At 45.9% G+C, this 27,372-nt stretch overlaps 1 protein-coding gene across 1 annotated transcript in view; it reads right to left on the bottom strand.

Moving 5' to 3' along the window:
- Positions 1-26,332, bottom strand: part of LOC139697919 (neurogenic protein mastermind-like) — a 344,049-nt gene extending 317,717 nt beyond the window's left edge. The window contains exon 1 of the mRNA XM_071596780.1: positions 25,418-26,332. Within this exon, the coding sequence (XP_071452881.1) occupies positions 25,418-25,423 (6 nt within the window). The 5' untranslated portion in view covers positions 25,424-26,332. The remainder of the gene's footprint in view (positions 1-25,417) is intronic.
- Between the last annotated feature and the right edge of the window lie 1,040 nt (positions 26,333-27,372).

The raw sequence follows: 27,372 nt of genomic DNA, 5'->3' as shown, positions 1-27,372 counted from the left end.
AATTAAGTATTATCTATACTGATAACGATACACGCAAACCAACCCGAAAAGTTGGAAAGAAATGCCAGCATGTGAAATTTTTCTTCATATCAATGTATAAGATATTTTACTGTACCTTTGTGATTTATTCAATTTAGTAGAGAACTACGGTTGTTTAATTTTTCCATTCTGTGTCGTGAGCATGATGATGAGGGACATTTGACCAAATATTGCAAATGTGTCCCACACAACAATATTATACTTACTCTTAGCCCCCATTTTATTGATGGGAAGTATACATGTATGTATAAATAAAATACATATATTTCTCTATTATATTTCTGTATCTATATATTTATGCACCCCTCCCCGGACTACAACCGGAGGAAGAAGGTACTCAGAGATGAAGAGGGACCTGATGTCGAGTAGGATGTTGTGTTTTGCTAGGAGTCACAAAATATTTATTTAGGAGCTGTGTCCATACAGAAACCTACCTTGACCGGTAGATTACCTAATAATTATAATTAATGAATAAAAAACACATTATGCAGGATTTACTAGTGCCATCACACCTCCCACCACACAATCTTGTGGCGGCTTGCTAAGTATTGTGTGGCTGAAGAAATAACACCAACTTCCTTCAGATATGCTATTGGCATCTAATTGGCAGAGTTGTACCCAGCAACGAAATCAATTAACGCTTCATCCATCAAGTACTGGGGAACAACTATGGAGAGTAAATGAAGGTAGAATAAACCTACTTCACGAAGGGAAAACCATTCAAAATTAGTTCAATATTATTCATTCACAAATTTATCGTCACGTAATTTTATTTTTGGTTTCCGAAACCAAATTTAAAATTAATATTTTCTCTCACCCATTGTTTCACCTCTATTGGGACTTTGAGCATCGTTGTGGAATTGTAGAGGAGAGAAGTCATAAGAAAGGGTAGAAGTGAAGAGAAGTGGAAATAACGAGTGAGGCAAAAGAGTTTTAATGGCCAGGGCTAATATTCTACAAAGAAATCAATGATCCATCACAGATATATTTCTCATTTGACCTTCACTGAGGTTTCAGTGACGAAACTAACGGAAATGAGAGATAAAAGTTTAAATTGTATGGCAAAATTAATCTCTAATCCAAATGATGATCGATGAATATCGATGACTACAGACGCCTGATTAAAGTAGGATTAACTATTTGGCTTAAAGGAATGATAGTGGATCAGCGGAAGACTGTGGGAACCGGGCCCCGATTTCATAATCATGCGTCATAAAAGGGGAAATCAGTGACCACCTTAAACGGTTCGCACGGAAAATTTTTCACGTGGGGATTCGTTCAACTTCAAGAATTTTCCTTCAAGACATGCACTTCGAACAGTGCTAAGATTGGCGGGGAAACGACTAGGCTACTGCCCCCGCCAGATGGGCCGTCAGCTTCCGCGAGATGATGACACTCCATCGCCCTTAACTATTTCGAGTCGCGAATCCTTCCGCGCGATTAATTACGAATATATTATTATGCAGTGTCCACTATGACTCTCATTTTAGCAGAAGCAGCCTACCGGATTAAGGGGTACTTTTTGGACTGACACAGGACGCTAAAAGGCACACTGCACTCCTGAAGGCAGGCCAGCACGACAGTAAAACACCTTACAGGTCATTAGACAATAAATCGACATCTTTTTGAGCATCGGTCGAAGCACAAATCAACGAACACGCTTTCGCAAGACTAACCAAGTCATCGATCGACCGATTCCACGGGGACTTCAAAGATTCTCACTTGATTTGAAGACAATCAGGATTTTTTTGAAGCCCACCAATGGATCGATAGAATGAAAGGGTGGGGGCATGCATTAGGAGGAGGAGGGGCAGGGGATGAAAATAGCGGCCCGATTTGTATGCGAGCAACAACGGAGTTTAATTTGGTCAAAAGCTAAAAATTAATATTCCCTAGCATTATTTTCAATGGATTCCGGTGGGGGGGGGGGGGTGTTGACAGGGAGCAACAAGGAGTCGGTCGGCTAGGGTGGCCATCTCGGGAATGAGGGCGGAAGCGGGGGATAAAAGAAAATTAAAAAAATTGAAGGCCCGGCATTAATGGAGAAGGGAGAGACGCACACACACACGCCCTCTTAACACGGGGGCCGGGCCCGAGGGGAGGGGACTGCGGATCCACGATCGAGGTGGTGTTTTTTTACCCTTTCTCTCCCTCCCTCACGCGAAGAGGTTGGCAACGCTGCTCACGCGGTGCGCGCGATTCCCGTCCACCAGGTGCGAGGGTCTCCCAAAGGATGCGGGAAGGAAGGGCGGGAAGGGGGGGGAGGGAGGGAGGTGGCGACCGACGACAAGAAGGGCAAAGCAGCACCCGACCCCATTGGGAGAAGCGGCGGCGACTCCTCTCCGCCTCCAATCGTCCATCTTTTACGGATAATTTTTTTATGTCCGTTCACCGTGCCAAACTCGACTAAAAAAATTCATCGAACGCCGCTGTGGGGTGCAGTTCCCATGCCGACGGGCTCAAGCGAACAGATCAGTTCATCCTCTTCTGTTACCATTCCTTCATTACCCCCGTCCAATAAATAATAAAATCAATCACTCTTAACGAGACGAGGGCGACCGACCTCTTTCCCACAGTCCATTATTTTCATTCTCATTTCATAGACCCAGAGCGCACAGAATTATCTTGAAAATATACATAACAGATTCGGATGCGATGAGAAGGATATGTTCCATGATAAGAAGAAAGACGAAAACTCTCGCAAAATTTCCACTCAATAATTATATAATTAATAATATCTTTATTAAATGGAACATTGCAAAAGTTTATCGTCCCTGTTATCTTGAAAACTTGATTGGTTGCATGTCCAGCTTTACCGACAATATGCATGGAACAGTAATAATCTTATATCTAGCTCACACATGAATACAACTGCTCACTACTATCCTCGACAATCAGTAAAAACAAGGAAAACAGAAACTAACACAACTGAAACCATACGCACAGCTCGACGATCCGCCAAGTACAGACGGCTCATTGGGTTAAAAGGCAACTAGCGCCTCTAGTGGGCGGGGCTATAGTCCGCGTCATGGCCGCCAGATGGCACCAGTTTGCGTAATTATTGGCCACTACACGCAGATTTGGGCAGATAAAAGGAAATGTGGCTGAAAATAGTGTTTGTGAGAACCAAACAATTTAATGCGGAGAAGATACAAATTTACAGATGGAATAGAAACCGAAATTACAATTTTACAATTCCCCAACGCAGGACTTTTTGTTACGAGGGTAAGTAAGAAGGTATCGAGTGGAAATTTCGTCCATAGTTTTCGCATAGCTAGGGTATAAAAAAATAAAGATTGACTCGTTGAGACTGCTGAAGCGAAAAATTTATCATCAGAGCCGTCTTTTCACAGGAATGTATGGATAAGACTGAGAGGACCAGGTTTTCCAGGGCAATAGTGATTATATTAAATGCAGCGAGCAGAGCTCATGTCGCTTTCTCGGCGAAGAGGTTTTCTGAAGTGAAATGCCCACTTTGATTGCAGCAACTAAAACCCGAAGCTTATACATAAAACACGTCAAAACAATACATCGGCAAGTAGCGCGATGCGATAAAAAAAACTTGCCATATCCACCGCAGAAAACAGCGCTTAACTTCCTCCGAAGTAAGTGAAATCCATTCTTGAAACGAGATATGGTTTTCCACGCTTCGGCTTCTCTCGGTGTTAACTTTTTCTCCACTGAGGCATCCATCGCCAAATGTTTACAAACACGGCAACAGCTATTAATGACCGACGGCAAATACAATCTCAGTTGGAATCATATAAAATAAGAGTGGGATTACATTTCAACCGCGGTAAAGTCAACACATTTTCTTGGTTGCACTGACACCCAGATGGCACTGGGATCTGTCCGGGTGGGAAACACGCGTGTTTAATACCAATGGAAAGCGTAACTGAAGAGGCATTGATTGTTGTGAGGATTGATATTGACAGATACACTAAAAAACTCGGGATGCGACCGATTATAGGCACACTATCTCTGAACTAATTTCAATTCCGCGCCCTTAATTTCGGAGACCTCCGAATCGATTTCTCGAGTGTCACTCGTTTCTGCTGCAAAAACGCAAAACTCGCCCCTGGTCACGCGTGCACCCCAGGCGAGTGGCGCTCGTTACCTGGGTAAGTCGGCGCGTCGGGTATGTCCCGCCACTTAACAGGTGCGACGGGGGTGCGCGTTCCGAGACAGGAGAGCCAAGAGAGGCGGAACCACACGCTCCGAAGCCCCGAAAAATCACTCCCAGAGTCGTCCCCGAGGAAATTGATTGTCCACCCCTTCTGGTGTATCAGCAGAGAATTACCCAGATTCGGGGTTAATTATGCACGCGGACGATGTAAATATTTATAAGAGAACTAACGAGGAAAGATCAATATTTGGCCAATCAGGCGAGATTCTCATGAAAAATTTAACACTCGAATTTCAAAGAGGAATGATGATGAAATTTCACGCGGATAATTGTTGGCGACCGAAAATCCACCCGAATCTTACGAAAAGATTGTTTGCCGTGGTGGTGAAAGAAGAACTTGATTTAAACCCTGATAAGGGTAAAACAGAAGATTAATGACGTCATTTTTTCTGGGAGAGATAAGGGATCAGAATAAAATTTTCCGACCGCAGTAGGGTCGTATTCGGGGCAAAATCAGTTTGGTTCAGCCCCTGGCACATACCCTAGCGGTGGTTTGGAGGGTACTAAAATATCTAACAGGGAAATTTAAGACACAGAAACGAAAAAAAAGTTTTGCGATATTAGGGATTCTACATACGTACATGAAATTTAAACCATTGCATATATCTTGAGTGAAACATCTTTCGATAATTTACAAATTATAATTTAAGTAAAATTTTAATTAGCAGCGTTGATAGCAGCTGAATTTTGAAGTTCACACTGTAAACCAATTAAACATAAAACGCAGATTACGCTTTACTTTTACTAAGTACTTTCTAATAGTTTTCTCGAAACTTGACGAAAGCCACGTTCAGAAATATAACCTGGAAAAGCGACCGATTAAGAGCAGTCATGACTTCACATGGAAATAATCACCTTTGACGATTGACACGTAATTAATTAATGACAAACGATTATGATGAGCTTTGAGCCCAGTTTTCGAATGCGAGACAGACGCAGAAGCCATGACAATTCAACTTGAGTCCAACTTAACCAATTGATAGCGACGACCGGCGATCCTTTCGTTTGGATGAATAACACAGCCCTGAGCGCCAGACACCTACGAACTTAATGTGAATCTAAGCCAGCCATTGTGGGTGGGATGCCTAGACCTCATTTCAGTACGCACTTAATCGAATTTGCATCCTTAAAACCGGCTTGTTTACCCTTTTATGCGGGCACTGCAATACTGCTTTTATTTTTTCAGAACTTAATATTCAATAGAGAGATTCGAAAGACTTAAATTTAGGAGTCCCGTATAATTAAAACAGTGGTCACCACCGCGGCAAATTCTCCATGCATCATCGGCCGGATGGCGGGAGGGGGGTGGGGGGCACGACTTAGCGACTGCCCCCGCTCGATGGGTCGTCGACTTCCGCGAGATGACGACGCTCCATCGCCCTCAACTATTTCGAGTCGCGAATCCTTCCACGGGCGTAAGGGAGGGTGGGAGGGGGGATGGTAAGGGTGGGAAGAGGCGTGCGGAGGCGATCTCGCCCCCCCCCCCGCCCGCCGGTTGTACCAAAATAACGCACCGAAGGGGGGGGGGCAAGCGAATGCACTTGCTAGCCCCTACTTCCCCCCGACTGCTGACTCTCGCCCGGCATTCGTTCTTAATAATCCCCGCGGTAATTAAAAGCTCCGAAGACTGAGAAATGTGGATTTGGCAGTCGGACGCATCGCCAAGGAGCGAAGAGAAAACTCAGGAAAGAGGGCTTAGGCTCTAATGCTCGAGGCAGGCGATTTATTATTTTCCTTCCGCGAGTGTGAGGTCCCCAATACTTCACACCGGAAGAGCTACGCAGGATAACGACCAGATTATTAACCACGGTTAGAGGAAACTGGAAAGTAAAATAAAACCCGGAATACGAGCGACATTGACAGAATGATTTTCAGCACATACATCTTTTCAGAATTATGATATCCTGTGTCCGTCTGTGTCCGTCAAATCGTCCGACTACGGTGTCACACCAACGAAAAAAAATTTGAGAATGTATTTCATGCATGAAAAATTCCGCGACTCAATGAATTTACAAAATGTAAAAAAAGTCATTCGACGGTTGCTTTTGAGAAGATAAGACGAAAAAAAATCACAAATTATCCGATTGCAATTATAACACGAGTGTTGTTTTCCTTCTTTTACGGCCGAATGTTTCCCGCGAATGATTGTACCTGCACCTTAAAAAAAATTACGAAGTATCCGAAGCTGTAAAAAAAATTTGCAAAAAGCCGTAGATCTTAAAAATAATGCGCGAATCAATGAAATTACGTCAGAAGTAAGAAATTGAAAAAAGAAAACCTCCAGCGGTATCAGGAGAGTGAATCCAGGAAAGAGATACGCGTGATGGAGTAATGCACCAGGATGAGTTTGAATGGCGACTCTATGGATTAATTGCATAAGAAGCAGAGTTCTGCCACGAATGCTTTTCCATGTTGGTTCAAAATTCGTCATCAATCATAAACAATTGGTCAGATGAATTCAGGTCAATGAAGTCAGAATGAACGTAGTTTCGCATGTTTACAGATTTGAATTGACGCCTTGTAGATGAATCGGAATAGAGTAAGCGAAACTCATGAGAAGTACGCTTCGGAGAGATAAAACAAATGAAAGACGAAACGCTCGGCTGGGAGGAGAAATTTAAGGATGCGAATTCAAGATTTCCGTGAGAGTGAAGTCGGCCGCCACCTACTCGCCGGGAATTTTCCACACTTTGCGACGACCATGACAGGTGAAAGAAACTATAGAAGGCGCTGTCGCTGATCGGAGCTCCCACATTTAACCCAATTTCTACCAGCCAAACATTTTTTTTCAAAGTGTCTGAAATGACACCCGTCACAAACAGTTCTCACACGTGACCGGGCGTCCGCTCTGAAAGGCATCTTCCGTTTCTCCCAAGGAGAACAACACTCCTCGGGTGCCTAAGAGGCTTTCGGCGTCTGGAAGGCTGCTTCCCCCATGCAAACCAAGAAAAGCCTCGAGTAAATTTCGTTTTGAACAAATGGAACGGTCAACTTCACACTTCTGGGAACGCAAACTGCCTCAAATCTAGATGCAAACGAAGACATCCGGGTGGGAATCGTGAAATATTCATATGGATATAGAGTACTGATGGGGGAGAAGTCGGAAGGATACGAAACTCTATGACACCAGGAAGGAATGTAATAATTGGAAGGAACTTCGTGGCCTCCGCTGAATTTCAAACAAGATACTACTCTAAAAGGGGCGTGGCGATTGGCGCGCATATGCTACTCGAAAAATGAAAAGTTATTAAATTATTTCAATCTCTCCAAAGAAAGCTGAGGATTCTGCGAAGGACTGGTCCGCGTCCGAGGTGCGAATTTATATTGCTATCACAAATATTGTGACCGGAACAATTGAACAATAATTGCGTTTAAAAATTCAGATTCATAAGAGAATTGTCACCCACAGACGAGCGTAGGGCTTAAGAGAAGCACGGTGAAGACTAATAAGTACTGTGGCAACATTTTGGGACATTAAGAAACGTGACCGAGGACTTGAGGGAGGGAAGAGCATGATCACAGAGATGAGGGTGAACATCAGGGGAAAATGATACAGGTGATGGGGAGGGAGGGACGCAAAAGGGGGTGAAACTGTAAGAAAAAAAAGAGGGAGGGCGGAGACACATTGGACGTCAGTGGAAAGTTGAAGGGTGTGAGACAAGGGCAAAGTTACGGCAAGAGAGGCAAGTGAGGGGTGGGAGAATAGGGGGGGGGGGGCAAGGATCAAATGAATAAGACAACGGCGTTTGTCCAAGCGCCATCTCGATTCATTGTGGAAGCTTGCCGCTTGAACACACTTCACCCACCGTTTCACTTATTAGCCTCGCCTAAGAAGAGACTACCCAACGTGGCCCCAACACTAAAATACGAGACTTAAGCAGTGAATTTGAACATGTACTAACACCCTCATTGTACTACGGTAGAAGAGTTTATGTGAACAAAATTAGAGATATCGTAAGTGTAGAACAGATTGATTTAAGATGTAATTTTTTCCACGAACGATAGGGGGATAAGAATAGCATTGTCCGACCGCGGTAGTGGTCATTATTTTAATTATTGTTGGGTAATCTACCGGTTAAGGTAGGCTTTTAGATGGACATAGCTCCTAAGTAAATATTTTGCGACTCCTAGCAAAACACAACATCCTACTCTACATCAGGTCCCTCTTCAGCTCTGAGTACCTTCTTCCTTCCTTCATCCCGTCTAACATCCCTAACCCGTTTCCTTCCCTTTCCTCGTTTGCCTAACATTCTCCCCTCAATTACAGTCTTCAACATCCCGCTACCGGCCAATACCACCTTCATCCACTTTTCCTGCCTCCATAGGATTTCTCCCAACAAACCCCTCTCTTCGCCCACCATACCAACAACTTCCTCATTTGTTTTCTTCTCTGTCCATTTCACCTTCTCCAATCTTCTCCACACCCACATCTCAAAAGCCTCCAGTCTACGTCTATCCTCCTGCTTCCTTGACCACGTTTCCGCGCCGTACATAGCTACTCTCCATATCAAAGTTTTTACGAGTCTTTTCTTAACATCCTTTCTCAACGTCCCTGTCATCAACTCCCTCCTCCTTGTAAAAGCCTCTTTGCCTAGCGCGATGCTTCTCCTTACGTCCCTACTGCTTTGACCCTGTTGGTCCAATACACTCCCGAGATATGTAAACCGTTCTACCCGTTCTAGTTTTATAACCTTTGTTTTATTTCTTTTGATCATAATCCCGTATCTATCGCATTGAAATTCCAATTCAATCAGCAACGCTTGCAACCCCTTGGCTGACTGACAGACAGTTTGGTCATCAACAAACGTAACTGATTTTAAGAATTAATGATGGTATGTATGGTGTGTAATCACCCCCTGCCACACACCCTAACGGTGACTTGCATTGTACAACAGAATAAAACAATACAGTTGTTCGCGCCGTTTCACATGAAGGTTTTTTTAAAAACTATTCGCACGAACGATTTATTTACACGATATTACGGTATATTATTGATAGAATTAATAAAAGCGCAAGTTTATCAACAGTATCTACGACTGCTCTTAACTTCTCTTTCCCAGTTCTTCATGTCAGCTTACGTCGCATTAATCTATTTCGCCATATTGAAGATTTGCGAGGAATCGACCCCGTTAACGCTTTGCGGAAGGGGGGGTCGACCCACTGGAGATGAAAAGTCGATCGACCGACCACGGCTGCTTTTCGGGTGATACCTCGGAGTCTTCAAGCTGATCACCTAAGAATCATCGTGCCATCTGAAATTACTACAGTCAACGAAACAAGGAAAAACAAGCCAATCAGGTGAAATCTTCGGCTAAACACCCGTTTCCCACTCGTGGGAGCAGTCGCTTCTGAATTGCCCTATCTTCTCTCTAGATCATTCCTTTAACACCCCAAGATTCCTTTCAAGATCCCGAAAAACATCATTTTCAGAGTAAAAGAATTTGTGCCCAGTTCAAATCCGTCGACAAAACCATAAGTAGAAGACCCTGTCTCAGGCGTAACTTACTTAGTTGCTTCTTGAGGCAAGAGAACCTCATCAGACCGGATCACCACCCCGACGCAGGACAACTTCATCGCTTGATGATGTTGTCCTGCGTCGTAAAATATAAAATTTCTAATGGAATCTGCCCAGTTAGTCTTCCCTCATTTACGCCAAACCACAGGCAAAATAAATCACTTGTACAATATGGTTTCATTTATGTAAGTACCTTGCAAGCCACCGCTAGGGGGTATCGCAGGGGGTGAATACACACCAGACGAATTTATACCCGAACATGAGGCTACCTCGGTCGGAAAATATTTTTCTGGTCTCCTAATCGTTCGTGGAAAAAATGATGACTTACATATATCTCTTCTACACTTAATCTCTTTAATTTTATAGTCATGATCTGCCCTACCGTAGTATGATGGGGTAATAATACATTTTCAACATCATATGCTGAAGAGACTCCCTTAAGAGATGACTGGAAGGTATGTAATGAATGCTTTCGCGTCGAGCGAATTGTAGCGCACACATTTCAAATTAAAATTGGGTTTACGCCTTTACGCACGGAGAGAAGATTAGCGGGAGACGAGGTAGTGTTCTAGATAAACGAACGCCGACTGACCGCGCGTAGTTCAACGGCGAGGAGACCGGGGGCGAACGGCCGGCCGGCCGATGGAGGCAGAATGAATGAGTTTAAAGGAGGGAATTCTGAAAAATTACGAAGTTCTTCATAGAAAAAACGCACTGTGGAATGTGGTGGATAAGTAGGTCTCTGCGAGTAAGAGGGGTGGGGGGGGGGAAGGAGAAATGAGACAAAAGCGGGGCAGAAAGACAGTGGAGAGACGTGACGTTACATCTCTTCCGATTCCCGATGCAGAAAATTACCGATTAATTGAGCCCATAATTCGATTTGCGAGCATTGTATGACACGTCCGGAAAACTACACAGAGAAAGACATGCGGACGACCACATCAAACGACGTTGCTTCGAATTTAAAAGCTCGTACATGTACACAAATTTATGGGATAATATGGACCAATTAAGTTTAACCCTAAGGGAACTCGGGAGAGACGGCGACAACCTGGACACCAAAAGCGACGGCGTTCTTCCGCTACTCCCAAGGTCTTCCAAGGAGTTCCGCCCAAGCAGTGATTTCAATTGTGCTCACTTTCGACTCCAGTATCAGCGGGGGAGAAGCCCAAGAAACCAAGGGACTGGACGGGCGACGAGCACTCTCTCACTCCGAATTACGGAAGCGCGGAAGACATGACGGAAGATTCCAACTCTCAAACGACACGGTATTAGCAGAGACATACATCCCGCACCGAACCTGGACCCCCACTATAATGTACGTAGGAACCGTTTATAGGTAGGTAGTTAGGTTCTCGAGTGAGGATATTCCCTCATCCAATGCCAAGTTTCGGATGAATAACCGGCCCTATGATATTTAAGTTATTGTTAAGTGAGGAATCGGGGCCAACCAAATAATGCCGTCTGGCCCGTGCTTAGCTGCGAGGTCTGGGGGACAAGCAGACAGGCAGGCACACCGAACCACACAAACCGGCGAAGCAGGGGCAGAAGAGAAGGGAGAAAGAGGTTCGATCACACCCAAGTCGGCAAGTGAAGGCGAAGAGGGAGGGGGGTATAGTTGGGGGGAGGCGAGGGGGGACGGTTGCTTGTACGCATAGCAGCTCTAGGCAGGCTGCTTCCTCGGGGGTGAGGAGCAAAAGAGCAATCGAGGAAGGAGTTAGAGGAGGCGTGCGACACAAGGAGACGAAGGACGAACGCCAAGACGGGAGGAGGAACCAGGGAGGGCAACAAGGGAGAGAGAGAGAAAGGGATTGGCGTTTACGGAAAGGGAGAGAGAATAGAGGAGGCGAGGGGGGAGGGAAAGCCGGAGAAGCAGCAGCAGGCAAGAAGCTTCCGCCGCCCCGACCGTCGTCTCCGCCGCCAATTGAAGGGGAGGCGGCACTGACGAAAGGACGGTAGGGAACGGTGGTAGAGGGCGGACGGGCGGGAGAGGAGAAGGGCGGAAGTAGGTGGGAGGGGGCACAGGAGGGGAGTGCGAGGCGGCGGAAGCGAAGGGACCATCGGAGGGGAAGAGAGAGAGTACGCTTGGCAACGCTGCCCGACGACAGCGCTGCCGTCGAGCCGTGCGGCAACCGGTAAGAACTAAGACGAAAAAGACAAAGAGGGGAGTTGAGGAGATTTCGCCTTCACTGGAATCGCTCGCACTTGGAGAGAGGGGGGAATTGGGAGTAATGGCAGAAGACTCGTCAATTGTTTCCCACTCTTCTTAACTTTGCGCCCTTCTCTTAAACTCTCCATCCTCCCCCTACACCTCAACGAGTTATTCTTCATTGTGCTTTTTTGGCTTCCTGCTTTGACGTGAAAGACTCATTGAGAGGAAGAAAACGCTTCCCCTCATAACGGAGGGCACGGGGAGATGAGCATTCGACACCACCATAGCGGATCTTGAGCCGCAAAAGACGGCCATCTAGCACTCAAACAGAAGAACGCGTCCCCACCGCAAGAGAGTTACGAAATACATCTAAATAATACCCGGCAGGCCGCCGCAAGGGCGTGCGGCGGAGACTAAATATTGCCGACGCTTTCAGCGGGAACGAATACGGGCGGGCTTTCGGGAGGAGCACGAACTGATAGCACGTGAAAGAGCATGTTCCGCTTACTGGAATTAAACGCCAAACAATTAAAGATTTTTGAGTCAATAACTTCCATTGCTTTAGATTTTTAAGAATAAAAATAATTAATTTTAAACAAATAACGATCAATTTCGATGTATTGCTTACTTGTAGAAAACTTTATATTCTATGCGCCGGTGATATCGTAACTAAATATAAGATGCAGCAATGAAAATAACCAATTTGTTATAAATAAATAAATAAATAAATATATATATAACGATTGTACGGAAAAACTCACACGAGCGGCACAATAATGGGCTGACACAATATAACACAAATAGAATAAAATAGCAACATTTAAAAGGACACTCACACGGTAAATTGTTCGAGCTTTCGGCCCTCTCAGAGGCCTTCTTCAAGTGAGACTCCTTCTTCAAGTGAGTGTCCTTTTAAATGTTGCTATTCTATTCTATTTGTGTTATATTGTGTCAGCCCATTATATATATATATATACATATATATATATATATATATATATATATATATATATATATATATATATATATATATATATATATATATACATATATATATATATATACATATATATATATATATATATATATATATATATATATATGTATATACATACATAAGGAATATATAGATGAACTGTATAGTACAGAACTTAGACCAACAAAGTTAGACATTGATGATCTCAGCGTGGAAGCCATCAGGAAATAACTTTTTACAAGGTTCCTCAAGCCCACTGTATTTGCAAAAAGAGGACGCATATGATTTTGCCCAGAAATGCAAATCAAACACATGTTCCCATCGACGTAATCACCGGTCGCTGCAAAGGTAACTCCGTTGATCGATCATCGCCCGCTAATTGCTCGAACCCCGTCCAAATTCCCGAGGTCCGCAATGAAATTCTCAAACAAGCAAAAACGGACGTTTGGTAAGGCTATTGCAGTCCGAAAGCCGCGAGGGTGACGACAGATTACAATACAAATGACGTCCACTGGTATTTATGGATCGGAAACGTTGGAACAGGATTATTATTCGGGTTACAAACCGGTTAAATCACCTTCTTGGTCTAGGTCTCTTCTCTTGGATAGACACAACAACCAAATTAATATCTTATTAGAACCCAACACTACTCTAAAAGAAGTCCATCTTTACCTGTGTACTTCCTTCCTCCCTTCATCCCATCCAACATCCCTATCCTATTCCTGTCCTTTCCTCGTTTGCCGAACATTCTCCCCTTTACTACAGTCTTCAATATGCCCTTCAACCATTTCTCCTGCCTCCTTATGCGTTCTTCCAATAATCCCCTCTCCTCGCCCATCACACCTAATACTTCCTCATTTGTTTTCCTTTCGGCCCATTTCACCTTCTCCATTCTTCTCCACACCCGCATTTCAAAAGCCACCAATTTATATCTATCCTCCTGCTTCAGTGACCACGTTTCCACGCCGCACATAGCTACGCTCCATATCAATGTTTTGGAGAGTCTTTTCTTAACATCCTTACTCAAAGTCCCCGTCATCAACTCCCTCCTCCTTGTGAAAGCCTCTTTGCCTAGCGCAATTCTTCTCCTTACGTCCCTACTACTTTGACCGTGTTGGTCCAAAACGCTTCCGAGATCCGTAAAATGTTCGACCTGCTTTAGTTTTTGCCCTCATATTTTAATGTTTAGCTTAGCCTTTGTCTTTATGGAAAATCGCATAACCTTTTTTGTCATAATATTGATTGTCAATGATTTATAACCCACTCAGCAATGCTAGCAACCCATTTGCTGACTGACAAACTAGTGCTTGGTCATCAGAAAACCTAACTGGCCCTTCTTATTAAGAAATAATTAAGTGGACATCGAAACATTAAAAATCAAGGGGGCCGTGATCCGACTTCGCTCAATGAAAGCTCCTTGCCATATTAATTCCAAGGCACTCATGAAAATTCCTAGGATATTAGCTTCAAAAGTATATAAATGACAATTCGTTTATTTGGCATTGAGGTCGCGAAGAGATTCACTGTATCGAATGTGCACCCCTGACTCCCCCGGAGAGATTCACATTCGAAACGAAAACGGCAAAAAAAAACCTTTCCGACGGATATTAAAATTGCTCGACACCAAAGCATAGGAACCATCGATCAGTCGAGGAAATTACTCGCCGTGTTTCGTTATGTTAGAAAACACTGCAATTAATAGAAAGAATATTTGCCTTCGATATTTTTATCCAGTTTGCATGAAATTTAAAAAAACATCAATGGCACTTCCAGATATCAAAGGCCTTTGACAATCTTAAGGAGAGGCAATCAATGCAAGACGAAGAATATAAAAACAATGATAAACATGCAGTTCCCATCGCTGTGAGTTCCCCCCAAAGAACTTCATTAACTTCAAATTCCAAAGAAGCTGCGGGAGATGCCGCGACAGTAACTTTTAACGGAGTCATCCGTTAATATGCATTTCAATGCAACAATTTCAGAGCGTAAAAATCATTCGCCTTGACCGGGACTCGAACCCGAATCCTTCAATATCCGGCCGAGTGCTTTAGCCAGTTAAGCTACCGCAGCGTCCGTCCTCTTAAACTCAGAAATTCTTCTTATTCCTTTAAAGCCCCCAAAATTTCAGGGTATTAGAGGATAGCTTAACTTCGATAGCTTAACTGGCTGAAGCACTAGGCCATCGGGATATCAAGGGATTCGGGTTCGAATTCCGGTCAAGGCGAATGATTTTAACACTCTAAAATTGTTACACTGAAATTCATTAACTTCATTCGCGACGACACGGACTAAATGATCAGAGGCGAGCGTCGAACAAGAAGAACAAAATATCACATTTCAGAGGGAAGACCAGAACTACGAAGTGAAGGAATTCAGGAGAACCTTCCGAGGATCTCAAAAGGAATTTTTGGAAGGAAAAAGCAAAGATTATTTAGGAAAGTTTATGAATAAAGTGATTGAGGGACTTGCGGATCCGGTAGGTAAATAATTAAAGTCATAGGCAAACATTCGCCCGGGTAACTTATATGCTGTAGGGAACACGATGATATTACGCAGCGAAAATCCGGGCATAAATAGAAAATAAACGAATTTTGTAAAAAAATACGACATTGCTCGCGAAATTAACCTCGGACAGGAAATACGGTTTTGAAAACGAGTGTTCGTTCGGAGGGAGGGTAGGTAGAAGTTTTAAGGGCAAAGGGGTTGAATTAAAATATAGCAGTGCAACGAGAGGGAGGGAGGTTAAGATGCGGGGCACTAATTCAGAAGGGGGGAGCGGCGGGGGGTGTGTGGGTGGGGGAGGCGGTGGGGGCGAGGTGAGGATAAGCACGGATCGGGGCACCCGGAATTAACCGATCGATCAGCAAAACAGCATTGCAGCATGTAGTGGAGGGAAGGGATGAGGAGGGGCTGCGGGGAGGGGTGGGGCAGTCGGCCGTGGAGGAGGGGGCAGGGGGGGGGTCGGCAGGAGGGGCGGCGCGAAGAGAAAGAATGCAAGCGGGAAAGGACAGTGCGCGGAGGCGCTTGATACCAAATAACTCCCGCTCACTTCCTTCGACCGCCCCGCAGATGAGGGCGGCGAATGCAGGGCGGGAGGGTGAGGAGGGCGACCGACTCGGGCGGGAACTTCAGGTTGGAGGAGATCCCGCGCGCACGAGGGAAGGACCCCAATCATCTCGACGACGGGAGTGTGGTACACCAACATCTACGCCACTGCCACACGATTGAGCACAAATCGTCCCTAATAAAACACTGGCAAACAGAGGGAATAATTATGGCGGAGCAGATCGACATGTTCATTTGTTTATTTATGTACACCCTATAAGACACAGCCAGTGTGTGTGACGGGGGCTTAGTACACACCTGACTAATTTAACCCGACATGACCCCACTACGATCGGGCAATGCTATTCTAACCCCTTATCGTTCGCGGAAAAAATGACATCTTAAATACGAGTATATCTGTTCTACACTTAATCTCTTTAATTTAATTAAAATGATCTCTCCTACCGTAGTACGATGATAATAATACATTTTCAACATCACTACTATAAAGACCTTCTTCCAATTTATGTAAAAGTTTCAATCTGTAATTTAGCCTTCGCTCCGTGAATGATTCCTTGAATAACTGCTCCAATATTTTGGATACCCTACTAAGTATATTACAAAAACGTTTTACAAATCCAGCTCCTCTATGCTCTACGCGATCCTATTCGGAAATTAATCCAGCTACGTGAGGATTCCATATATTTACTTGCAGCATATTCTAAAAATGAGACCTAACCAGCGAAAGGTAACATTTATCTTTGACCTGTTCATCACATTTACCAAGTATTCATCTAATAAATCCTAATTTTTTGCTAGCACGTCCACATATTTCACGTATGTATTTCACCCAGGAGGGGTCGTGAGCGAGGGTATTTAAGGGCCTAGGTATTTAATTGAGCCTACACATTCCATTTCGGTGTTCCCAATGCATCAGGCGTTCGGGTGGGAATTGCTCTTTTTCCAAATATTTATGACTGTTCCCTTTTGAAGTATTCTAATTGCTAAGAGTCGTACCAGCGTTGTATAGCATTTGGGTCATGTGACAAAGCTGCTGTGACCTCGGGATCACGGATATCACGGCAAACTACTGCATCGTCGGCAAATAAACGTATCTTACTCTTGCCTACGGAGTCAATGTCGTTATCGTAAAGCAGGAATTTAAGAGGTTCGATGAAGCTTCCCTGGGGAGGACCCGAAGTGACTTCTACCGACTGCATTTGAGCTAACTCCACTCTTTGAAGTCTTTAATCCAACCACGGATACTTTTATTTATGCCATATGCTTCTACCTTTACGTGCGGTTTACTATGAGGTACTTGGTCGAAAGCTTTCTAAAATCTGGAAAAATCTCGTCAACTGGAATGCAGACGAGACAGCAAAAGAATCGGGAAATGGGCAGCCGGACGGACCGATTCATGAATCCTCCAATCGCACGATACGAGACCACAGCAATGGGAAAGATCTCCTGCGAGAAAACTTAAAAATTTCCCGAAAGCATCACAGAATGCCAATAATTATATAGATCACTCCAATGGTTGGTGACGTAACATCCCCTGCCACACGCCTTTGCTGCGACTGTCACGGTGGTTCATAGCCACAATGGGACTTGGGAAAGAGAAGATTGTGAAAAGCGAACATCTGGCCATTCACACGAATGGTTGTCCAATGCGAACCTCGCTAAGCAATAATCCAATTCGTTGCATTAGCGAGGGAAAGGTATTATCCATAACCAGACGGATGGAACTTAATTTTACTCGTTTGAAATATCGCTGTGAATGAATTTAATCTTTAATCGGCTCTGCTTGCCGGCGCTGAAGTCAGTTAGACGTGCTTCGTGCGACGGATAGATGCCCACATCGGTTCGCTTTCAACTTTTCGAATTATATGCAAGCACAACTCCGTGAGTATTTCACCAATAATCCCCACGATGCTTCCATCTCAATTTGTATTGAGGCCTAACATCACACACACTCTCTCTCCCCACCTATTTATTAACATTCACCAACTTCCCAGTCTTACACATTGGCTTAACGTTCCATCTCCCAATTTTGACGGTGGCGCCCCTCATCTGTGTCCTCTTTTCTGCTGCTACTATTACAAGTTGGAGCGAACCCGATCAATCTGGTGGCCATCTAGATGGCATGCCGACAACGAGTTACGGGGAGGAGGGCAGAAGTCAGTGCACACGATCAGTTGGAGGGAAATGATTGCGAACGCACCCGGAGGAAAACGACCGTCATTTGGTGGGGGACTGAAACGAGAATCTTAGCCGAGTAGAGGGACGACGGGGGTGACTTAGTAGGGGGGTACGGTTTAGAAGAAAGAAATTGCCGCGGGAAAAAACTATAAGAGTTTTTCACCAGAAGGGTTTTAATCATAAAGAACACCTATTTCGAACACCACGTCGGGCGCAGGTACAAATGGAATACGTAGGGACCTCTCAGTTTGAAAATTTTTATGGCTAGGTATAGATTTTTAGGAATAACTACATCAACTCATGCAGGAAGAAGATGCGGATTCGAATCAATATCTAGCTCCCTTGAAGCCCAACGTTGAAAATATGGAGCAAGGACCAAGGCAAGAAGCGATAAGGCCACAGCAAAAGAATGACGGCATATATCTTAACGAAGGAATTACTGAATCCGCGAACGAAGCAATAGGAAGCGTACATAGAAAATAAGTCAGGAAGCCGTCGACTACAGAGGAAATTATTACGAAAATGGATGAAAAGATGAAAGGAGAAAATATTAGGAAGAGCTCAACATTAAACTATGGCGGGAAACTAATACGGAACGGGAAGCATGGTGGAAGGAAGCAGGGCGACGGTCTAAGAAGAAGTTCACGGGGACAGGGAGAAATTGTCGCGCTTAAAGGGAAGTGAAAGAACCGGCATTATGTAAGAAGGAATATTCTACAGGTATTTCAGAAACTAGTAGAGATGCAACGGAAAAATATATTCATAGAAGAAGAAACGGTTCGGAGAAGATGGAAATAATTTGAAGATGAATCATGTGGGAATAATAGTAATTTGAATATGAAGAGCGATTATTACCGTGACTACGACGGCTTAGGACCAGGAATACTTGATTGCGAGAGAGGAAAGGCATTAAAGAAAATAAAATCTTGGAAAGCTTCGAAAATGGAAAATGTTCCTTTAGAACTACTACAGAATTTGGAAAAACGCGGAGGAAAGAGTTTTTATGAACTAATTCGTACGCATTTTGACCAGATGACTGTAAAAACATCATTGACTGATACCACCCCAGAAAAGCGAAATGAAACAACGTCAGGACGAAAAGTTTTGATTTCACCCGCGCGAAACCTTCAATCTAACCGTAAGCGACCAACACGATCAGAACTTGAAACGAGTCGTCTTCTTTTCGATAACACGCATAAACCCCCTTTGATGACGAACGGACATTCGCAGTCGTCCCAAATTAACGTAATCTTTAGCGTTTCCCACATAATGTGAGCATGCATCCCCTGAATTCTCGAAACGAGTATCATCTACCTGGGAAGCAGAAATCGAGGGAAACACTAACATAGATGCATCAGAAGCAGCCCACTAATATCTACTGTTTCTGAAAACATGAACTAGGTTTCTTTGGCATGATAGGAACTGTCTGCCTACCACGGCATCCACTCCCGTGGCAACGGCCTCCCTTGCCGTTCAACAGACGCGGAATGCACCAACGCAAGGATTTCACTATTCCCGCGCTGCCGGCTGAAAACAAATTACCCAAATTACACCGACTGACTTATCGAAAGTGAAAAAACACGTAAAAATAACCGGAGCGCGTCAAAGAAAGAACATAGGTGCCAACACAATTGGCGCTAATCGGTCTCACAGATAGGGAGGAAACCTATAATCTCTATGAGTATGTGTTGATCCCTAAGCTGGTGCGACAACTCGCTCGCCCGTAACAGTTTGAGAACCCTCCGATGACTGTCACCCCGATCACGGAGAACAGCACGCCGGTTCAACGCCATATGTGACTCAAAATTAATTCACTGTTGATTAAATTCGATATTGCAGTAAAAAATTGATTACGGCGGGAGCACGCTGAGGAACTTGAAATTAGATGGACAAATAAGGACAGCATGTGATAACTACTAGCCGGGCTTAATAGCCGGAAAAACACGTTTCGGAAAATGCTCAACTTACTCGTTTTTCTCACCACTCCAAATGTGGAAAAAATAACCAATGTTAATTTCACTTTGGTTGTCTCCGGGAACCAAAAACCTGACGTGATAACACAATAACATCTGCATGAAACTCACTCGGAAGGCCATAATGCACTCTCTGCCTACTCTAAGGGCCAGGGTATCATATCCCTTTTATCACCTCTCGCGAATTACTCAAGAACGAAGGTTAAACGCGGATATCCGCAACAATTCCCCTCAAATCGTACAACACCAAAATTTTCATATACGATACTATCATTTTAAGATATTTACAGTTAAGGACGTTATTTTGAGGAAAATACAAATGGACAAGTAATCGTGAAGAAAGCGCTATTTTAAAAACACAAGTGTGTGGAGGAGGCGACTCAACAGTGACTACAATAAAATAAAACGATGTTACGATAACGTTTTCAAGAAAGTAAGCCTACGATTCAATTCAATGCCTTCTAAAGGAAAACAGACGAAAGCAATCACAGCAAAGTAATAGCTGCCAAATGAGTTTCAACGGTTGGCAAGATTACTCGCTCACCAAGGGGAGGGCGGGGTGACGACGTTCATCCAGTCCTCTAATGGGACACCCCCCACCCCTTCCCTTATCTGTCGATTTCCAGCTAATCGCTTCGTGACGAATGCGCAATCATGCTTCCGGTAAGACGAGGTTTGAAAAAAGGAATACATGGAACGTCCCTCCCCATTCCCTGTCTATTCGGCTTCTTCTTCTTAAGGGCACAACGTATGGTACACCGTGTGCTTGCCTTATGGTATCGGCCAGTTAAATCTGTTTGTTGTTAGGAGGGTGGACCGGGTTGGGGGAGGGGGGGCGGGCGGATTGACGGTGGATTCATGTACCAATTGATGATGCTCTCGGGTATTGAGTAGAGGGGGTCCCACGGAAATACGGCACTTGGATGACCAACGACACTTTCGACCAACGTCCCAAGATCGAATTTCCCTGCAAACATTATCGTGAAAATAACCCGAGAAAATATTTGAGTTACCATGGATTTCTTTTTAAACTTATCGTTCCAACAACAGAACTAGGCACGTAAAAAACAACGAATAATACTGACCGAACTATAATTTTAAACAAAAGACAAAAGTATTATTATAAAATAAGACTCCTCGGCCGCATGCCAGGAAATCAACGAGCCTACGCCAAAAAGTATATTTATTACTGTACGACTCGGCAGAAGGAAATTTTCACTCTCGTAGACCGGCTCAAAATGCACCTCCACCACCACCCACTCGAGGACGGACTTGCAGAACTGAAGCAGAGCATTTAATATGGCTCGCCTAATTCCGACGCGGCCTATCGCACGTAGTCAAAGCTATAAGGGAGTTCTAAAATGTCCCTGGCTATGGGACGATGGAAGGCGATGGCCGGCGGGGCGGGGAATGCAAATTTGCATGGCAACTCGAGTAGAGGGGGGAGTGGGAGGGGTACGACGACCACCCCCCCCATTACGGGCGTGGTAATGACGTGAGAAAAGGGACAGATTTGGGGAGGAGGGGCGTGGGGGGAAGGGTGGGGAATGGCTGACGGGGAGGTGGGGGTTTGAAGGGGTCGAAATAGAAATTCCCACACTTCTGTTCCCCGCACGCGAGAAGTAGACCAACCGACAACACGAGAGTATTTTTGCGATTGGCGACCGTGTGTGTCGGACCCGCGGCTGTCCCTCGCCTCTCCCTTCCCTCCCTCCCTCCTTCCCCCTCCCTCCCTCCCCCTCTTCTTCACCGCTCGCTCAGCTGGTCGGACCAAAACATTGCAAATAAAGGGAACGGGGCCACCACCGCTCTACTCGACTCTCTCCCTTCGCACGCACGCTCTGGGGATGATGCTCTTGGAGACGGAGGGAAGGGATCGCGGCTGGGCACGAACTGCTAAGGGTGGAAGGGAGTGCCTCTCCTGGGCTCTCTCCCACACGCCCACGGCATCCCATCGCGGCATTTGAAGTGATCGGTCCCCTACGAGAAGCCACCGACCGACCGCTCGGCGGAAGGTAACGACGCAATCCGGGTCGCCAATGCCAATACCGATCGTGCCAGAAAACTTAACCGAACAATATATTAGCTAAGTCAGCCACACCTGGTGGAAGCTCGACCCTCCACGATGCAATCCTCGCGATGCATTTCTTACTAATCCCTAATACGACGTTCAAGTCGTAACGGACGCTAAGTGATTGACGGCCACTTCCGTGGTTATCGTTTAATCAACAAGTCCGCCAAATCTTCATGGCGGCCTGATTTAAAGGACAAAGCACGAACGGCACCAATTACGACCTTTCTGCATTTTCCTGCGCACGAGAGAGAGAGAATACAATGAGTGACAAGCGTCTTCCATCGAGGTCACACGGAATAAGTGGTCATTCTCCGCCTAAACCTGAGCAACATTTTGCGTTCGTATTATTTGATACTGAATCGATGATCATTAAGTTTAGCAAAGCTTTATCGTTGGACGCAGGATACGTTTTGAATTAACTGCATTCATTTGTTAAGGCAGCTAAAAATACAAACTCGACAAACAAAAAGAATTCAAACTCAGATGGGAAAATCAAACTGATCATTCATTTTAAAAAAACGTTACTGTGCAGCTCCATGAACTGGTAACTTTGATAAAGTTCTCTTTTGGCACCAAAAAACCTTCACATAGGATTACACAGAGTCCTCCAAAACTTGTTATAGTCCAGCTAAACATGAGGCCTCTAAAGTAAGTCCGAGGAATCTAAAGTAAGGCCTCATTATAGGTATCCCCTTCACGTACATTGGATTTAAACGACCGGCAAATGAACCCTAGACTCAGATGAAATTCCTATGGAATACCTCGGGTTTCCTTTGAGTGGGAATAGCAATAATTAAGAACACATTAAGATTACTATCACGTGGCCGAGGATTCAGTCCAGGAAGCGCCAGAACTTGACAAATCCATGCCCTTGCTAGCCAAATCGCGCGAAACATTTCTTCCTGCACGCGATCTTGAATGAAAACCGGCGTCGACACGGGTAACGCGAATATTCCCGGGGACCTCAAAAACGTGCGGGACAGTGCAAAAGACTGGGCCGGAACGATGGTGGCCTTAGTGCCCCCGTTGGAAAGGGCAAGGGTCGAAATTCTGTCGCGAAAACAATAGAAAGCGATTGACGATGTCACCGGGACACAGCAGCCTTAACAGCAGCCGGGCAAATAACCCTTCGGCAAATGGAAATAAATAGCACACCTAAGATGGACGAAATAGGTGGTGGTCACTCCACTACGTCCAAATCAGGGGGAAAAACACATTAGAATATCCAGGACCGGACTCCATTCTTGGGAGCACGCAACCGAAGGATGAACCGGGGAAATAAATAATTTGTCGTGTCGAAGTTATGGAAAAAAGCCCTAGAATTAGTGCCAGACAGAGAGGGGGGGGGCATCGATGTGCACTTATTAAGGGGGACTTATTATTCGAAAGAAAAACAAAAATAACTTAACGATTTCACCACAGCACTAGGCTTTTGATTGGGAGGGGATTGAATTAAAGGGGGAGCGGGTGCATGTCTCTTAGCTCTCTGGAAACTGTATTTGCCGGCTGACTGAGATAGGGCGGGGAAGAGAGAATACGCTGCACTCGGAAGTGGACGAGGCAATAACAAAAAAAAATAACTCGCGCGCAACGAATCAACACGGTCACCATGGCAGCAGTGGAGTCTCGGGAGAGAGCGCCGAGGAATGCGCTCTCAGGAGTCTCTCAACATTCGACGCCGACTCTCGCGACCACACAAACAAAATTCCTCTCGACGTCGGGGATTCAAAAGTCTTCTGGAATCGAATATCGCAAACATCCTACCGTGGTCGAAGCAATTCCTCCCCACCAACCCTCGTTGGAGGGAGGCTATCATGGATGATGCAAACTAATAACAACAACTCTCTTAACATTTTCTGCGGGGCGAGGCCCCCTGGAAGTGGTTTCCCATTGGAAGCGCCCCCCTCTCTCAACAACTTCAACCAAGTCCTACAAGTTCAACGACAACAGTAACTGTTTTTGGCGAATCACTTCCCTCTGTTTGCGAATACTACTCCCTGCTGTAACTCTTAACGTCCCTCACAAGTTATACGCCAATAAATATGACCCAATGGCTTTATATAGCAGACGGTTTACGATCATATATGTTGTGGAATCAACAGCAACAGATGCAGTTCTCGAACGGTGTCTGTTACATACATATATTCCCTCCACCAGATTACACTCCTCTTCGACCCGAATTACATTTTCTTTCGGTAATTCATTTCTTACGACTAGCTTGCCTTCGTCCTAGAAGCCTGATTTTGTCGTCCCTAGCCCACCACTATTTCATCCATCTATTCTCCCGTCTAGAGCAACCAACGAATCCAACTAAACTCCTCTCCACCTAAATGTCTCCAACGGAATTTGAAATTTCAAAACAAAAAAAATTAAAAGAATATCACCCCTACGTTTTATTTCGGTGGAAGTGGAGCGGGAGGGCCCACGAGTGTATTATATAGAGCTCAGATCAAACCATTCTTGACTCTACTATTTCGTGACTTGGTTGCGCAAAGGGAGGGGGGGGCGCAAATAGCTTCCCGTCGATGACAAAAACGGTTTTGACTTCGTGCCGGGTGAGAAAAAATGACAAGGAGAAAGTAATGCCACGACACCCGGCACGGACGTAGTAGGTCGGAGAGACAACACGCGCGATCTCTTCCCGCCCCCCCCCCCTCTGGTTTGAGTAGTACTCGCATTTGTGGCGGTGGTAGTGGAGGCAGTTGTAGGAGGGTGGTGGTGGACTAGCCGGCTGGCCTTTGATAGAAAGGGGGCGGGGTGCGGGACGCCTACCGCCTTCCCTTCCAGCGCTTCGGCGACGGCGGTAACGATTGTTTGGGGCCCAGAGACAGTCGTCAGTCAGGCACTCCTGGTAATTTGCAAGGCTGATATTAGACAGGAGATACGAGAAGAGCGAAACGGATACGATGGGGATGACAACGAACAGGACGCCGGGTGAGTTGGGGGGGGGGCACCTCTCCCTTCCTAAAGTCACCGTAAATCGCTATTGTTGACACAGGACTCGACGAGCAATGGACGACGACCATTCCCACACACCACACAAACACGACGGCGCAACCTGTTTCATTCTCATAAACCACACAAGAGGGGCTTTCCCTGCCGAAACTTTCGCCTTCAGAACATACGAAAGCTTAAAATAATCTATTTTAAATATTAACCCAAGAGAGCTGAAACAGCACGGATGTAAGCTGTGGTACCACTATAGTGGCATAAGTAAGCATGGACATTTTCAGAGAGAGGATAATGCGAGACACATACCATCATCACACGTGCGGAGTGTTTAATTCCGAGTTCCACCTCTCTGTTTGGTGAGGCCCTCTCGCCACTTCAGAGGCCTCTTCTCTCTCTCGCGGTCCTTCCTCTCCACTTCGACCCTTCTTCAGGCCAGGAAACAGGGGAGGGGAAAAAGATTCACTCCTCTCAAGTATACCTCTCCGATTCCGTTCTAGCCGTGCCCCTCTCCCCCCCCTCGCGAGCACGCAAGTGACACTGCCGATATCACCAACAACACCACCAGCGTCTCTTCATCGGACGCCGGCGAAATTGTGCACCACCGAACACGGAATCCACCACGGGCAGGAGATTCACCACAGGCATTGACACACATAACACAGTGCGAAAAAAGGGCCAATCGTCTCCCCTGGTTTCGTGCAAAAAAGAGCGACCGACCAATCGAAGAACAAACAAAACGAGAAGAATGGAATGCGTCCTTATTCCCTCTCTTCCTCCTCCTCGGGTTGCGATTCGGCCGAATCGTCCGGCTCAAAAAAAAAACCCCGAACAGACGATGATGATGAAGAAACGGGGACCACCAGCTTGAATCTACGTGTGGAGTAAATAAGTAATCTGGAATCACTCCCAGGAGTCATGAGGCGTCACACGAGACGGCGGGTGAACTTGGACAATGTTTACTCGGGGGCGCCGAGTTTTGAAACGGAACCACATGCCGGGTTCGCTCGCTTTGAGGTCTCCTTGGCTCTTCTTCTTCCTTCCCCCTCCTCGTTTTTCACAATCTTCGGGGGTGTGCGGAACACTCCGAATGTCAAGTGACAACCTTTCCACCTTCCTTCCACATCGGCACACCTCCGGTACTCAGGATATCATTCGGGAAAAATATGAAATCCTCTCCGCTCACTGCCGTTGTTCTTGTCTCCGGCACTACTACTCATCCGAGGTGCATTCTCACGAGCGATGACCACACTCAATCACCTACTTCTCCCTTCGTTCTTATTTAAGCGAAAAGACCTCGCCAGTTCACGGCGATATTCCACCCGACGACTCACGGCTTTATTTTCATTTGGCGGGAGGAGTCGAAGTATATCATTCAATCGGCAAAACACTTCAGGTGTCTGGAAAGAAGTCTCCGTAGCGTATCTGTCCAGAAGGGTTGTAGTAACTTGTGTGCGTGTGTGTGTGTTGTAGGGTGTATGTTTTTGACGATTAGGACAACTAGTACGGAGATAGGAGGGGCGGGGGATAGAGAAGAGGACTGGTGGGAGGGAGAGAGGGGGGTGGAGTGGCTCGCGGAACTGTTTCAAAACTTTTCGCTGTACACGTCTCAGGGAAAGAGCGGGGGGAAAGGGGGACCGTTCGAAGGAACGAGACGCACTAAACACTTCACAGAGGATTCCTCCCTCTGATTAAGGGGATGTGGGTGGTTCGTTGGTATGTTTATATCCGCACTATTCTGCGGCCCGCCGCGATTTCGGCGGCGCCCCGTCAAAAAGCACACGGCGGCACCTCAGCGGAGGTGCGCGGAGCCGGCGCGGGAGTCCTTTAAAATCCACGGCCGGCGAAGGGGAAAAAGCACGCGAATGACAGCACGGCCACAACAACGACGGCCACCGCCGCACCTTCTCCCGGAGGAAGAGACGCCACGGGCAACAAGGCCCGCCGCCGGCCGCCACGCTAGCGAACAGCCCTCGCCGGCTCCGTCGCCACGAACTTTCTTCAAGCCGTCGCGATGACAACGGAGGCTACCCGTCATCTCACCGGCCAACATCCGAACTGACTGACTCGGCTCGCTCCCCCGAAGTCCTTCCTTCCCTCTCGCAGCGAGCGCGGGGCCGAGACCGGCCGACAGACCCACCGAACGAGCGTCCTGGGGGAATGGGGCAGGGGGCAGGGGGGCCGGAGGGGGGGGGGTGAAACCGCGCGCGCGGCGGTGGCGGCAGCGACGGTCGGTCGGGAGAGTTAAAGGGGAGGGAGGGAGG

The sequence above is a fragment of the Hetaerina americana genome, unplaced genomic scaffold (assembly GCF_022747635.1).
Source record: "Hetaerina americana unplaced genomic scaffold, ioHetAmer1.1.p SCAF_8, whole genome shotgun sequence".
Classification (NCBI taxonomy): domain Eukaryota; kingdom Metazoa; phylum Arthropoda; class Insecta; order Odonata; family Calopterygidae; genus Hetaerina; species Hetaerina americana.
Note: the sequence above shows the minus strand (reverse complement) of the source record. Positions and strands in the feature narration are given on the sequence as shown.